Source organism: Lactuca virosa, chromosome 3 (assembly GCF_052849685.1).
Source record: "Lactuca virosa cultivar CGN04683 chromosome 3, Lactuca_virosa_CGN04683_v6, whole genome shotgun sequence".
NCBI lineage: Eukaryota > Viridiplantae > Streptophyta > Magnoliopsida > Asterales > Asteraceae > Lactuca > Lactuca virosa.
Window position 1 is genome coordinate 252,831,519 of NC_136428.1, and position 16,159 is coordinate 252,847,677.

A 16,159-nucleotide genomic window follows, 5' to 3' on the forward strand; every position below is an offset into this window, starting at 1 on the left:
AAATTCAGGTTATGTCCATTAACTTAATTAAAAATGAATTTTGAGTTTAATTTAATATTTGTGTAACTATGTCTTTATCTTTGTAAAATTATGTTATATAATCTTCCATTCAGGGATTATTAAATATGACAAAAGAAATTGCTTGTTATGGCATTCCAGCAGATTCAAGAAAAATAAATGGAAAAAACATTCAATCTCTTCTTCTTTTACAATTACAAGGTATGATAATTTTATATATTTTATAGTATTTTACAAGGTTGTAAAAATCGTTCGGCGGTAGCTCGGCGGTCGACTGGCGATAAGCGATTAATCAGACTCGGCGGGGATTAAACGACGATTAATCGGGAACCCTAAATTATTAATAAAATTATTTAAAAAATTAATATTTCCTAAAAAATTAAGTATTTGGAAATTTTAAATATTAAAATTTTGAAATTTTAAAAATTTTAGTATAATATTTTAAAATTTGAAAGCTTAAAAATTTAAAATTTTAAAATTTTGGTGTAATATTTGTAAATTATTTTTTTTTTTTTTGAATTTTTTAAATATTTTCTGCCTATGACCGCCGAGGACCGCCAAGGACCGTCAAACTCGAGTTTGACCAATTTCCGCCAAACACCCTAATCGTAATCGGTTCGAGGCCGCCAAGCGATTAATCGGCCGCCAAGGCCGATTTCTGCAGCATTGGTATTTTATAACAATAACAAAATTACAAAACCATGTTTCTCATTGTTTTATTGCATAAAAAAGGTGTTCTAGAGGAGTTAAAGAAACAAATTAAAGAAGTGGAACTTGCACGTCAAAAGAGGTGTCATTGCACTGGTATGACATGACAGAGGTGTGTGTTATAATAATACAACAAATAATCTTTTTTCTTTATATCTTTTTAAATTTTTTATTTAAGTTCTCTTAACATATAATAATATAATATAAGTTAATAACTTTATTTTTTTTTGCCTTTTGGTTTTAAGAGTGTTCAAATGATTGGTGGAATCTATGTGCCCTTCATCCACTTGGGTGAGGTTAGTACGCATATATATTTAGTTTACCAAATATTGTAATAGACATATGAAATCATCATTATGTGTTGTTTGATCCTTAGACAAGGACACTTGGCATGCTAAATTCAAGATTTAAATGGGTTCCTTTAGCTTTCTGTGAACGCCTTGTGCCAATGCAAAAAGAAGAGCCTAAAAGATATCATAGATATTATCACACAAGATGTTATGAATAATGTGCGCAAGTAAGTCTTATTTTGGATTGACCTTTCAATATTTTGTTGTAAAATTCCTTTTTGTGTCCTTTTTTAGGATACTTGAAAGAGCTCACACTCATCATCCTGATAATGGAAGGAGAATGTATTTTTTGCCCTCTGGCACACACGATTTTGTTCTTATTATTCCCTTTTCTAATTTTCTTTTTGTGCCCCTAGGTGGTGAGGCTTTGTTTGCTTTTGACTGTCAAGGAATCTGCAGATAATGTGCCAAGAAATTTGGAGTATCACCTTATATATGAGAATGCTAAATGCTCCAACTGTTGGTAACATGGTCTCATATAGGTTAGTAATTTTCCAACTATTCACTTATTTCATTCATCATTGTCATTAAGATTAGATTTTGTTGGTTGTGTAAACTTTAGTGTTTTGACTCCATATGTTCTCTATTTAGAAGAAGAGCTTCACAAGGAAAATTAAGATGGATCTTCTCTAGGTGTCTGTTGATATTAGTTTTGATTGTTGGCCCCTTTATTTAGAATCAAAGAACGTTAGGTTTGTAATTGGATGTTGAATAGGGCTGGAATGTAATCAAGAATGGCCGCTGGGAAGGAATCCGGGTTTGGTATCTTGACATCTAGTACGGTTGTATGATGAGATCATATGGTGTATTAGATGGTTGTGTGCTTGAGAGGATTCATATAGAGTACGTTCCAATATCTGTACTATATTTATAATTTCAACCGTATTAGATTAGACTTTTTCTAGTAGTGCAAGGAGTAAATCTACTGATGTTGTCACCCAACTATTAAGTCCTTATAGAGAAAGCCCTTATCCAACTTCAAATAAAAGATGCATGTTTAAATACTTATTTACATGTTGACCAAATGAATATGAGGGTTTTGATCGTCATCACTATGCATTGGATATGAGAAACAGAAAAAGTACTTGAAGTTAGTGAAGGCAATGAAAATCAAAATGTGGGGTTTGCGGTCCCAACTTCTTAAAGGTGAAGCATTTTTTAGTGGAATTTTGTATATAATACTATTGGGAAAGAAAGAATACCAAGTTGGAGTTTAGATGAGTTTTTGGGAAGATTGAAAACTAAGTTGTGTGCTAACTTTGATCTCAAAAAGATTGCAGAAGATTTCTTTTCCCTTCATAAAGAAAACACGTTGGTTGATGAAGAAACAGAAAGATTCATGGATATTAGTTTGTTTTTGGAAGATATGTTCCCCTAAAAAGAGAAAGGATTAGTTGACATGCTATTAGAATATTAGAAAAAAATACTAAATTAAGGTTAAACGTCCCATTAAACTTGATGATGCTATTATTGCCACTCATGATATGGAAGACATGATAAAAAAGAGGGTCAATGGAAGATAAGTAATTGGAAAAAAGGACATTGCAGTGGATTGTAAGTTTTATAAAAGGAGTTGTTACTCTTCAAGCAACAAGAAACCAAGTCAAAGTCAAGATCATTCAGGTTCAAGTCATTCTAGGAGTAGATGAGGAGGTGTTAGTTTGGCGTTCAAAAAAATATTGTCCCTATGGAAAGGAGGGGAACAAATCTTTTGATTTTCGATTGAAATAATTCAAAGACATAGAATGTTACCTATGTCATGAGTTGGGACATTATAGTCGGTGGCAGAACCAGAAATTTCGATATGGGTGTACAACGATTGTCAAGATATACTTTTTGTAGTTATCTTATCCCGGACATTAAAAAACATGGTACAATCCTTTTAGTTGGGGGTACAATAACATATAACATGTTCACAAATAAATTTATTATATATATATATATATATATATATATATATATATATATATATATATATATATATATATAAAACAATTTTTTTGGGGATGTTATAGTACCCCCACTGTCCTATGTAGCTCTGCCACTGATTATAGTTCCAACTGTCGGGTAAAAACTCTAGCCTCGACTACAAACAAGAAAGACAATCCACCAAAATTAATGGGAAGATCATTCCATATGGATGTGGATGAAGCCAAAGAAGCTCATGATGTCGTCATAGGTTCATTAGTCGGCAATTCTATGCCAATATGTGTTTTGTTCAATTTGGGTGCCAACTATTCTTTTGTCGTCCTATGTGATACCTACATGATAGAAATAACGAACAAAGAATTTTTTACAACATGTCATATTACATGAATGACACATTAGAAATTGTTGGAAATATCTTCAAGTAAAATTTGTTGCTTATGGGAATTTAGAGGGTTCGATGTTATGATAGCAAAGGATCGATTCCAGACCAATGAAGCCAAAATATTATGTGCTAACAAAATAGTCCCGATTACGGCCACCATTGGAGACAAAGTTTATGTATATGATAAGCCGCAACAAAATATGCAAAGTTTGATCGTGGCGGTTAAGGCTCAAATTTGTCTTATGAAAAGGGTGTGCTGCTTCATTTCTAGATCATGTTACGGATTGTCGAAAAGAGAAGAAGATTGGAGATTTGAAAATAATTTGAGATTTCCCAAAGTGTTTCCTAATGATTTATTAGGCTTACCATCCACAACGCATCTGAAAATTTGTATCAATTTCATTCTAGTAATGACACTAATTACCCATACACCATCGTTTTACTCCTACCAAAATGCATGAGTTAATGTCTCAATTACAAGAGATTCTTTAAGAAGGCTTAATTAGGCCTTGTTCCTCACCTTACAAGTGAGCGTGTTATTTATAATGAATATAGATGGTTTTATGTGTATATGTATAGATTGTAGAGAATTAAACAAAATCACTATCCCGAACTGATACTATTACCACAAAATGTTGATGATTTTTTCGACTAATAAGGAGTTGATTATTTATCCAATGTTGAAAAGACAATGTTCATAACTAATTACATCATTATGAGTTCCTTGTGATGCCATTCGATCTCACAAACGAACAAATTGTTTATATGGACTTAATGAATCGCATATGCACGACCATTCTTGATAAATCAATTATTGCATTCATAGATAAAATATTCATTTATTTCAATAGCGAAAAAGAAACATGAGTAACATTTTTTTGAAGGATTTCTTACTAGTCTTAAAGAAGGAGCAACTTTTTGTCAAGTTTTCAAAATGTGTTTTTTGGTGCGATAAGTCCAATTCTAGAGATACGTAATCTATTATGATGACATTAATATGGACCCTTCAAAAATTGAAGCGATGCTAAAATAGGAGCCTCTAAAGAATCCAACATGAATTGAAAAGTTTCCATGAAGTAGTTGGATATTATAAAAGACTTATCTATGATTTCTTACATATAGTCGAGTCAATTACATCATTGACAAGAAAATTTGTGAATTTATATGGGATTATAAAAAACAAGAAGAATTTGTGATCTTAAAACAAAAATTGTATGAAGAACCCATCCATTCCTTGTCTGAGGTAATGGATGATGTTGTGTACATTGACACGTCAAACATGAGTCTTGGTTGTGTTCTTATGCAAAAGGTAAAATAAATGGCTATACATCTAGGTGACTTCAATATGAGGATACACAATACAAGGGTAATGATTTAGAGCTTGTAGGTATTGTGTTTGCTTTGAAGCTATAGATGCACTACCTTTACAGGACGAAGTGCAAACTCTACACATATCATAAAATTCTACATCATGTGGTTGCACGAGAAAGACTTGCATATGAGGCAAAAATGTGAAATAATTCACCTTGTCAGAAAAGTAATGTGGTGGCTAACGCCTTGACCCGAAAAATACAAGAAAAGCTAATTAAATGAAGGTCAATATGAATTGAACTGGTTTCAAGCCTCACTAAAAGGATTAAGGATGCATAAATTTGGTGCACTGAAGAGTGATGTGATCAAGATAAAAAATATAACATCTTAAAATTTAAGAGTAGGTTCTTAAATTAATAAATTAAATAAATGAAAGATTATTTATATAATTAAATCATTATGTAATAATCATATCATTAGTTGATATGAAATTTAGAAAGTTAGAAGTGAAAATAATAACATTTCAAAAGTTAAAGGGGAAAAAGTGTCAAGTTGGCAAAGTGAGTTGACCAAAGGGTTGACTCAATGAGTGGATGTGACTACTGTAACACATTATTTTCGCCTTATAGTATAAACGATCAGTTATGTAAATAGACATTTTGATAAAAGACTATTTAGGATAAATAGCCATGATAAAACTTGTAGTAATCGAAAAACCGAACTCGTGCATATAAATAACGCCTAAATCTGACTTCACAGGAGGGAGTTATGATTTTTAGAAGTTTCAGCACAACAACGTGTGACACAGAAACCGAAATTAAGATCGGTTGATTGTTAGGAAAAGCAATCTAAACGAGAGTTGAAGATTTCGTCAATACCTATATGTCGATATAAAGACAGTCGAGAACGGATATCGTAAGAGAGAGTTATGATTTTTATATGGACTTTAACAGAGAGAGTTATGATTTTTATACGGACTTTAACAGTCCAAGCCCATAAAAATATAACTTTAAAAATAACATGAGAATTAGCCGATGAATATAAAGAACGTCGATTGCTACGCATGGATATGTAGAACGTCGAAAACGGAGTTCGTATGAAGAAGTTATAGAATTTACAAAATCGGCATTTTGTGCGGCGTACGAGGAGCGCGCCGAGAGTACGCCACGCGCTTCTTAAAGTTGGCAACGCAAACCACAGAGAGCTTGACACGTGGCAACATTACGTAGGAGTGACGTCAACAGAATTGCGCGCACGACGTGCACCCTTATAGGCACGACACACATCTAAGGCGTGTTATCCGCCAGTTGGATCGCCAGTAGAATCACCCAGATAGCTGTCAATCGCCTGAGTAACTATATGGTTGATTTATATCACTATACTATGTATTACAATACATGTACATGTATGTTATGATAGAGAACTAGTAGAGTAGAGCTGATAGAATAGTCTCTATGTGCTTAAGTGTAAACTGGTAAAGTAGAAATTATATATGTGTCAGTAGAATCTAGAGAGCAATCTCTATGTGCGTAATTTTCATAATTTAGTTAAGGGTGACGGTGGAACGACCAAAGTACGGGAGCCTATAGACCCGCGTAGATTTAGTTAGGGTCGATGGCGGAACGACCAAAGTACAAGAGCCTATAGACCTGTGTAGATTTAATTAGAGTTGATGGAGGAGCGATCAAAGTACGGGAGCCTATAGACCCACGTAGATTTAGTTAGGGTTGATGTCGGACCGACCAAAGTACGGGAGCCTATAGACCCACATAAGTTTAGTCAGGGTTGATGGTGGAACGAAAAAAGTACGGGAGCCATTGTTCAAATATATGTATATGTATTCTGGTATATGGTATTTTGGGGAACTCACTAAGCTTCGTGTTTGCCCAGTTGAATATAAATGTTTTTCAGGTACTTCATCGACTTGTGAGAAGGGCAAGGTTTGAATGTACATATGCGCGTTCACAACATGTTCCCTCATAATGTAATTATACTCTGATATATTTTAGTAAATACAAATGAAAAATTTAGGTTGAAAACCGGGACGTTACAACTACCAAATTTATAATGGATGAGGAAGGACTTATTATGTCAAAACTTAAGTTAAAAACACAAATATTGAGGTTATGTGGGTTCTGGCCAAAACAAGTAATATTGAGGGACTAAATTTGAAAATGTTGCGGAAATAAGATGCATCCATTTCCCCTCATTCATAAAAAAAATTGGAGAGAAAACTAAGGAACTCTCTCATGATGATTTTCTTCTGTTTTTCATCTAAGGATTGATACAAGACAAGATTTGAGCAATCAAGCAAAGGAAAGAGGAATCAAAAGCTTCCTAGGTATAATCTCTTATCCCTTAGCTCTAAATTTCGAGTTCAATGTTTGGGGAAAAACTCCAATGTCGATTTGGCTTCAAATTATTATTAGGATTTGTTTTGCTAACCTCCCTTGAGTGGTTCCCATGGTTCTAACCTCAATCTAATCATCACATTGATGGATTTAATGATTTTGGTAAAATATCCATGAACCCTAGAAACCCGAAATTGGAATAATTTCAATTGATGATAAAATTAGATTGTATTCTCTGGCTTAGATGATATTTGATAGCAACAAATCCAATTGGAATGCTCAAGTTCATCCATGACGGTAGAATGTTACATAAACATGGATTTTAGGTGGTTTTGGGAGAATTTGTGATAAAAACAATGAAACCCCCCTTTTAGTTGAGAATATTTAGAGTAAAGGAAGTCCATAATCATGAATGGATACTATTTTAGTGATTTGAATGCAAAACCATGAAGACTTGAATTATCTTTAGTTAAAATTATGGAATATTTGGCCATAAAAGTATTTTGGGAAGTTTAAGGATAACTACATGATGATTGACATATTAGAAGTGAATGACATTCATTAATATGAATTGACACTCTAGAGATGATATTGGAACATAAACATGAAGGGATGCTAGTGAAATTCTAGATCTAGTGATTGTTTTGGTCCAAAGGGCAATTTGGGAAACATGGAATGGAATTGAGGATTACATAGTTAGTTTATCTACTTATAATGAGATTAATGGTGGTTTTATATGCTTAACAACTTTCACATGGGTATTCAATTAGTTAGGAACAAACTATGTGAGAATTAGAATGTGAAATTAGAAACTAGACTAGCTAAACCTTCATTTAAAGCTTAAGGATCATCATATCCTTAAAGGTTTCAGTGAGCACTTAATGAATTAAATGAAGTGTTTTAGCATGATAAAATACCTCTTAATCATGTGTGAGAAACAATACAGATGGTACAAAGTGAATTGGAAAGGGCCTTCAAGAACTATGTATAGTAGGATATTAAAAGAAGAAAAAATGTGTACAACACCATTCATTTAGGCCGAGTAGATTTGGCTGTTTGAAAATTTAAAGATTTCTAACTTCTTCGTTAAGAGTCTGTTTGACCTAATTCAAATGCATTAGTTAGAAATGGTTGAAAAATGATGTTTAGAATAGTTTATAGTTTTTATGACCCTCAAGGGTATTTTGGTTATTTTGTTGACCTTCACTTACATTGTATAGGTGGTGTTTAAGGAGTGTTTACTCGTGGATTTGAGCTGGAAAGGAGTAGCAATCTACATTGGTGACCTAGGTGAGTACATGTTATCATTTTCCCACTTTGGGTTACATTGCAAAATGATTTTATGATAATGAAAGACCAATGCTTTGATATATGAAATGTTTTGAAATGAATGTATTAAATACTTTTGAGATGAATGTATTAAATACTTTTGAAATGAACGTTTTGAAAGGATGTCTTGAGAGTAAAGAATGTTTTGAAAAGAAAGAATGTTTTAAAAGAACGGATGTTCTGATAACGTGTTCAAAATGTTTTTGAAATATAGATGTTTTACCTTTGAAATGAGTATTTTGATACTAACAAAAGAAATGTGTAAATTATGGAAAGTAATGATAAGAGACGAAAAGTGATATAAGAATATATTTCTCGAGCCATGATGTCCCCGTAACGTGATATAGAGGAATCTATTGGGGTGACGTTTCCCCTTCGCGAGAAAGATGTCCTAACGGAAATGATGGCTTTGTGGACTGATTTTGTTCTTTCAACCTTGGTGTATACTTGGGGGTATTGCTAGACCCTAAGTATAAAAATGGCAACGGTTCAACACCAAAATTAGCCCTTAACGAAAGATGGAATTAAATTTGAGAAGAAATGTCTTTTCAATTATGTTATGACTAATGAAATGTTTTGATATGGAACGGAATATGGAAAATGTCTATTTGAACTATGTTTTGCAAAGATGAAATGTTTTGATGATAATGTGATAAATATTTTGAGTCACAAACCCGTGTATCTCACGTGACATATTGTCTTGCGTATCTCTTTTTAATGTCATATATCCCAAGTTATACATAAGGATAGAGTGTTGATTGATAAAAGCTAGATGATGTGTCATAATAGATGGAGTGGAAATTGTTGAGTTCCTTAATATTGGTATCGATGTAATTTCGTATATATTTGATATTGGTTGTATTGATGCTTAATGGTAACATCTAATGATTTAAATGTAAATGTTTTATGGGACCGAGTTTTGTTAAATACGAGTAAATTCCCAAAAAAAGAATTATAACCATAGTTTTTAAAAAGTTTGAAAAATTTTAGGGTGACATAAACTTTGAATTTGGTGAAAATAGTCAAGGGCTGAATTTGGATCTCCGTTTAGGGGCAATCAAAGAGAATTGTTTCGAATAGGGATTCCCCATTCACTTTATAGTTTTGGAAATCTAGGCAAAAAGAATTAGGGACGAAATAAAACTTGACCATCTTATATCATCCTCCAACGGATGGGAAATTTGAGAACCATCTAAATGGTTGAAGACATGCTAATATCTTTGATGATCGACTTTGGTGGCAAGTGGGATGAACATTTACCCTACATGGAAATCTCTTACAATAATAACCACCATTCTAGCATTGATATACCACCGTTTACTCAACGAGAGAAATCGAGAACCCGGTTGTGCTCGACTTGAACTGGGAGAGAGTAAACTCGTGGGCCCAAATATAGTTAAATTAACAAATGAAAATAAAGACGATCCAAAAAAAGGTGAAGGCGGCCCACGTATGCAAGCTTGGAAGAAGACTATTTGACTTTACGACCTTGTAATGTAGAAAGTATCACATTGGAAAAGACTGAAAGTGTTCGGAAAAGGAGGCGGTGTTCAAACCCATGAAAGCCTTCCACATCAGCATCGTGTGGCCCACGTAACATGTATACACAACGAACTAAGTTAGAACTTAGAACAGAACCGGTTGGAACCGAAGTGATGTACCCAAGTTCAGTTTTCCGTTCGTAATTCCTATACATATGAATTCAGATTGGTATTTTATACATGAATTCACTTTATATATGACACGTTAGGAAGAGATTGATGCATCACTTTATATATGAATTCAGATTGCACTATCAATCAATCGCTTTATTTACCCAAATATGACACAAATGAAGTACCATTATATAATCATATTGAAAGATATAAAAAAACTGAAAATTTGTATTTATAAAAAATTAATTGTTCAAAGATAGAGCATTTTGATGCTTTTTTTATTATAATAGCATCATATACACGCATTTAATTTGGTTTTTCATAGAAGTCCCAAACAGCACCTTGCATGTAAATGAATTACAACTCCTTTTTTATATTTTCTGCGCCAAATCAGCCCCCGTTTTCGGTTATTTTCGGTTCTAAACCCAAAACCGGTTCAAAATCAAAGATTTCCGATGCTCAACGGTTCCAAAACCGATTTACCCTATCTCGTACCTGGAACCGAACCGGAACAGCGGAACCGGTTCCTTTATACCGGTTCCGGAACCAAACACACCCCTCAGCTAACTATGAAAGTAGATTATACATTTTGCTGTTGATTAAGATCTAAATTTATCTTAACTATAAATGTATAGCTTTTTAGAATAATCGTTAACTATTCCATTTTCATATTTTTTCCAAAATACATAAACATGAAAATATTACTTGCTGATTCGACTTGTGAGAGATTAAAAGACGTGTTAATTTATTTGACTGTTTCTTTCTTTCTTTCAAGTTTCAGTTTTGGAGCTAAAACTCATGTAAATTCAAAAACAAAGACTGCAACAGAGCGCCCTCTTTGAAGTATTGAAACGTGACCCGACCCGTTTAAAGAGATTCACCATATCTACCATTCTTGATTACCCCAATTAGTTCTTTTCATTATCAGATCAAAAAGATGGTTGCCAACTTTCCATCGAAAGTATTTCATAAACCCTTCTTTCCCTCTAATAATTCTCAAAAAGGGTTTTTGAGAGTTATCAAAGATCCCTCATGGATTTTCGAGTCTTTTTGATTCCATACTTCCTCTGTTCCATCCTGTTCTTCCGCAATTTCTTCATCGAATCTTCAGGATTCCGCAAAATGTATCTCCTCTTCACCAAATTCTCATACTATTAACTTAATATCACTCTCTAATCGGATTCCAATTCAATTTTGTTTCTTCAGACGTGGGTCGGTTATTAGATTACCGAATGGTGATTCCTATGGTCACCCCTTTGATCCTACTCGGGTCACCCAAATTTCATGGCGTCCAAGGTTTGAATCATCTCTTCATGTTCTTGGTTATGCGATTGCACGAACATCAGTTTAAATTTTGAAATCTGTACAGGGCGTTTCTTTATAGAAACTTTTTGACAGATGCAGAGTGCGATCATCTCATTGAATTGGTGCGTAATCGTTTCTACTCTCACTCTTTCAAATTCATTCATAATCTAGGAATTTTCTACTATAGAAGTTGATATCGTGACAATCCACATGAATTTGGATAATCAGGCGAAGGATAAGCTAGAAATGTCCAAGGTTGCAGATAATGAATCTGGAGAGAGTGTAGCAAGTGAGATCAGAACTAGTTCAGGCATGTTTCTTAGGAAATCTCAGGTAAACTGATTCACCTGTTCATAATTAAACCTAAATATATGGAAAATTAATGAAGGATTATGAACGATATAATGTTTGATCTTGGATTTGAAGGATAAACTTGTTGCTGGAATTGAATCAAGGATTTCTGCGTGGACATTTCTTCCTGTTGAAAATGGAGAAGCTATGCAAGTATTGCATTATGAACATGGTCAAAAATATGAGCCACATTGGGATTACTTCCATGATAAAGTCAACCAAGTAAAGGGAGGCCACAGGGTTGCCACTGTTCTTATGTATCTTTCTAATGTACGCAAGGGTGGTGAGACTGTGTTTCCAAGATCACAGGTATGAGTGTTTTTGGTGTGTGCAGTGAAAATATGTTTCTATTTAAATTATTTTGTTAAAATTGGGTAGGTTTTTAAAATATAATGTTGTTAGGAAGAAATGAAAGTAAAATAATAGAATAAACAAATAAATGAATGTACCTTTTATATCTTTTTTTTAACCCTTAAAAAAATTTAGCATAAAATCATACATTACATAATTTCCACCCTCCAAAAGATGATTTCTAGATTTACAACCCCGAACCACCCGATAGATTTTATATTTTCCGCTACATTTGTTTGCGATCTTTGCAGGTAAAAGAATCTCAGCCGAAAGCGAATGGAGATTGGTCTGAATGTGCGAAAAGGGGTTATGCTGGTAATTTTTTCTATCCCATGAAAGTTCTACTAAAAAACACATAATTTAAATTTGAAATCAAAACACATTAATTATATACATAACACCCCATATTCAAATTTACAAACCAACCCAATAACCTCCAAATCAACTATCCATATGGGACCGATAACCTATTATTACAATATGTTTGCAACAAGATCTAACACCTCAAGCGCACGTAACAAGATATTGTCAACTCTGGACAACAACATAAAGACTTTTCAGGAGGTCACCCATCTTAGTATTGTTCTTACCCTAACATGTTTATCTATAAAGTTTTGTCCTCATGAATTTAAAACACATTTTGGAAATAGAGGTATCCACATGTTTATAAGAAATGTTAATCTGCAGTGAAACCGGAGAAAGGTGATGCATTGTTGTTCTTTAGTCTTTATCCTAATGCTACAATCGATGTATTAAGCTTACACGGGAGTTGCCCCGTGATAGAAGGCGAGAAATGGTCAGCAACAAAGTGGATCCATGTCAGGAACTTTGACAAGTCCGAGGATAATGCGAGTGATGACTGTACGGATGAACATGCGAACTGCGCCAAGTGGGCGGCTGCTGGCGAATGTAAGACGAATCGTGAATATATGATTGGATCTTCGGAAGATTCTGGATATTGTAGGAAGAGTTGCAAAGTATGTTAGTAGATAAAATTTCTTGTGTGTTTATCACTGTGTGGCAATTTGGGTGTAAAGGGAGTTGGTGTGTGTGATATAAGTTTAAGGAATATGTGAAAATAAATACCCATTTAAATATAGGCTAGCTCTTTTTACCATGTTCCTTTTAGCCTTATAGTGAATAAATACTTATTATGTATTTATTAAAATTTCAGGGTGTTGATTAGGTATTTCGGGTTTAGGTGGGGTGAAAATGAGCCCAGCCGAGCCCGAGCACAGCCAGATTCGGGTCGCCTCGATTCGAGCGTTATTGTACTGAGATCGGCTCGAGCTCGTAAAGAATTATACAAGCTTTGCTCGTTTTTCTGTCTAACATACCTAAATAAACTTAAGCTCGATTCGAGCTCGTTAAAAAGTTCGTTTACTAATACCCTAAATCCCTAATTCCCCAAATATGTTCGTATTTTAATATATAAAAATAATAATAAATTATAGGGTAAATTACACAAACGGTCCATGTGATTTTGGGTTATCTGGGCACTTGGTCCCTATAAAGAATTTTTAACTCGGACCATACGTAAGATTTGTTTCCGTTACGCTTTTGGTCCCTAATCGATATGAAAAAGACTAAGTTACCCTTACTGTAACATTCGAGATTATTGGTATGTTCCTTTTTAACCCTTAATGTAAATTCCTTTCATTTTAAGTCCCTAGACGAGTACGTTGGGCATACTCTATGCGTACGTAGGGCGTACTGGCTCATTAGTTGATCGCGGATGCGCCCACGTACGTTGGGCGTACGCGGGGCGTACGTTAAGCAGGGACAAACCCTAATTTTTAGGGTTTGTGCCCTATTTAAGCAACTTATGTTGCCTTGGTGGTATCTTTTGGTCAGCCTCCACTCCCCCAAACCCTAAGAACGAAACCCTAAGTGTCATTTGTGAGTTTTGAGCTTGGAAGTGAGTTTTGGTAGTGTTTTTAGTGATTTGAAGGAAGAAGAACACTTAGAGGTTGTCTTGGTGTGGCTTGAACTTGTAGATCCAGAACCATCATCATCTTTCAAAGCTATTTGAGGTATAAAGTTTTGTACTTGATGATTCCTTAAGCTAGATCCAATTTAGGGATTCATTTGTGCATTTGTGGGTCCTTAAGCCATATTTGTGAGTATGGTGTACTCCAGAATCCATGGATGTTAGATCTTAGCATCTTTGAGGTCCCTTAACCATAAAAATGCATTCTTTATGAGTTATATTAGTCCATGCATGTGTTAGGTTCCTTAATATGGTTCTTTTTAAGTTTTGGGTCCCATTAAGTCATGCATGGGAGTAAAGTTGCCAACTTTACGTGTTAAGTCACCATTTGGATCAGATCTGAGAGTTTGACTTAGTGACTTAATCGATTAACTGCTTAATGGTAAATTTTGGTCAACTGCGTTGTACGTTGGGCGTACCCAGCTAGTACGATGCATGTACTGGCCATCAAGGTAGAACGCATGGTGTAAGACTGAGTATGTCGGGCGTACTCAGCAGCCTTGACTTTCGGTTGACTTTTAAGGGTTTGGGCCGTATTTTGCTCTTTTAGGGTTTGGGCCTTATTGGACCATTGGACTTCTGACTTTGGGTCATTGCTAGGCTATGAGCTTTCTTGGATTTAGGCCATGATGGGTTTTAGGCCCATTTAGGAAGTTGGGCCGTATTGGGCTTTAGGATGTCATTTAGGAATTTGGGCTTTTTGAGAAAATGGGTTGGGCCTTGGTTTTAGGCCAAGTAGGAAAAGGGTAAAATGGTCTTTTACCCTGGATGTTGGTCAAGTAATATAGATTCTTGAATACGGGTTGAGATCCATTTATTAATTGGATATTATTTGATGGTGTTAGCGCGGGGATTTTCCGAATCAGCAGACCGATATTTTATCTGAGAGATTCAGCAGCTTGAAGTGAGTTTCCTCACTGTGTTTGGCGGGTCGAAGGCACCAATGTCGGCCCATGGTTTATTATGCTTAGGATGCTAGTTGTCTACGTGACCTTGCATGTCTGTTTTCTGATATGTTTACCGAGCGGGGCCTGATGACTATCTTGTATGCTATTTACCTTTGTGATTCTTGCATGTGTTTATGTGTTTCTATGTATATCGGGTGGGGCCCAATGATGGGCAGGGCTCATTATGTGTTTGTTATGTATGGTATGTGGTATTTTGGGGAACTCAGTAAGCTTTGTGCTTACAGTTTTCAGTTTATGTTTCAGGTACTTTCGGATCCAAGGGGAAGAGCCCTGGGTGATCGCATCGCACACACCATGATGTTCCGCATTTTACCTTACTCTGATGTATTTTGATGTTTTGATCATACTTGATTTTATTATGGTTTATAGATATGTTTCGAAGGATGGTTTTTATTATAATTAAAAAATGAAATTTTTGGCCTTAATTTTTGGGACGTTACAAGTTGGTATCAGAGCCTTAGTTTGAGGGATTCAGGCATACTCTCGGATGTGTCTGAACTCAAACTGAGGGTTTGGTAGATTTTTCAAAATAAATGTTTTATAAAAGGGTTTGCTAATAAAAGAAAAGGGTGTGGTGCATGCAATCGACCGAGCTCAAGTAATTTTTCCCAAAATACTCATACATGTTTTATGATATGCTTTGATTTGTTAATTTGTGAATCGCATGCTAGTTATGGATAAGGATCTGCTAAGGAATTGCATCATAGAATGCTAGGAGAGATGCCTTTATATGCCTACTGTATGAGCTTGTAGACTTGCATGCTAGAACTGATCAGTAAGTGATAGGATGACCTGTTTAGGATATGCTTGTTCTGATTACTCGATGCTCGAATGCTGCTTGCTTTGTGCTTTTAGGAGTTTCCATAAACTTCAGCTAACTAGTATGCAAATATACTAAGTTACATATTATTGAGACTAAATAATTTTACAAGCTTAGGTTTTAACTCTAGTGCGCAGCTCTTGTTTGAGTCCAACTGTTGTACTGTGAGACCTTTCATTCGAAGAATTATCTGGTGTCGGTGATATGTAATTGTATTCATGAGCTAGTCAGAGGATCTTAGGGGGAGTTCCTTCTGTAGTTGATGGTATGGAGTAGTTTGGTGGTTCCCCTAGGAAAACCTAGGAAGAGATTTAGTGTTGGGAGCGTTGTCTTGTTGAGGA

At 34.8% G+C, this 16,159-nt stretch overlaps 1 protein-coding gene and 1 long non-coding RNA gene across 2 annotated transcripts; both read left to right on the forward strand.

The window, feature by feature from the left end:
• Nucleotides 1-120: 120 nt before the first annotated feature.
• Nucleotides 121-2,467, forward strand: LOC145162911 (uncharacterized). The gene is made up of 6 exons (XR_013739428.1): nucleotides 121-219; nucleotides 751-838; nucleotides 972-1,022; nucleotides 1,103-1,243; nucleotides 1,433-1,558; nucleotides 1,668-2,467. It is a non-coding gene; the product is annotated as an uncharacterized LOC145162911 (long non-coding RNA).
• Nucleotides 2,468-11,044: 8,577 nt separating this feature from the next.
• Nucleotides 11,045-13,137, forward strand: LOC145162912 (putative prolyl 4-hydroxylase 7). The gene is made up of 7 exons (XM_079081888.1): nucleotides 11,045-11,157; nucleotides 11,240-11,329; nucleotides 11,403-11,460; nucleotides 11,567-11,671; nucleotides 11,765-11,998; nucleotides 12,292-12,355; nucleotides 12,728-13,137. Exons 1-7 carry the CDS (start codon nucleotides 11,066-11,068, stop codon nucleotides 13,024-13,026), a joined length of 942 nt encoding a protein of 313 aa, XP_078938014.1. The 5' UTR covers nucleotides 11,045-11,065; the 3' UTR covers nucleotides 13,027-13,137.
• Nucleotides 13,138-16,159: the final 3,022 nt, after the last annotated feature.

What these genes read in the sequence shown, in the direction of transcription:
- LOC145162912 (XM_079081888.1), top strand. Translation starts at nt 11,066, where the DNA reads ATGGATTTTCGAGTCTTTTTGATTCCATACTTCCTCTGTTCCATCCTG. An exon ending in CAAATTTCATGGCGTCCAAG is followed by an intron (nt 11,330 to 11,402) that starts GTTTGAATCATC and finishes AAATCTGTACAG; the next exon opens with GGCGTTTCTTTATAGAAACT. An exon ending in TGCGAAAAGGGGTTATGCTG is followed by an intron (nt 12,356 to 12,727) that starts GTAATTTTTTCT and finishes GTTAATCTGCAG; the next exon opens with TGAAACCGGAGAAAGGTGAT.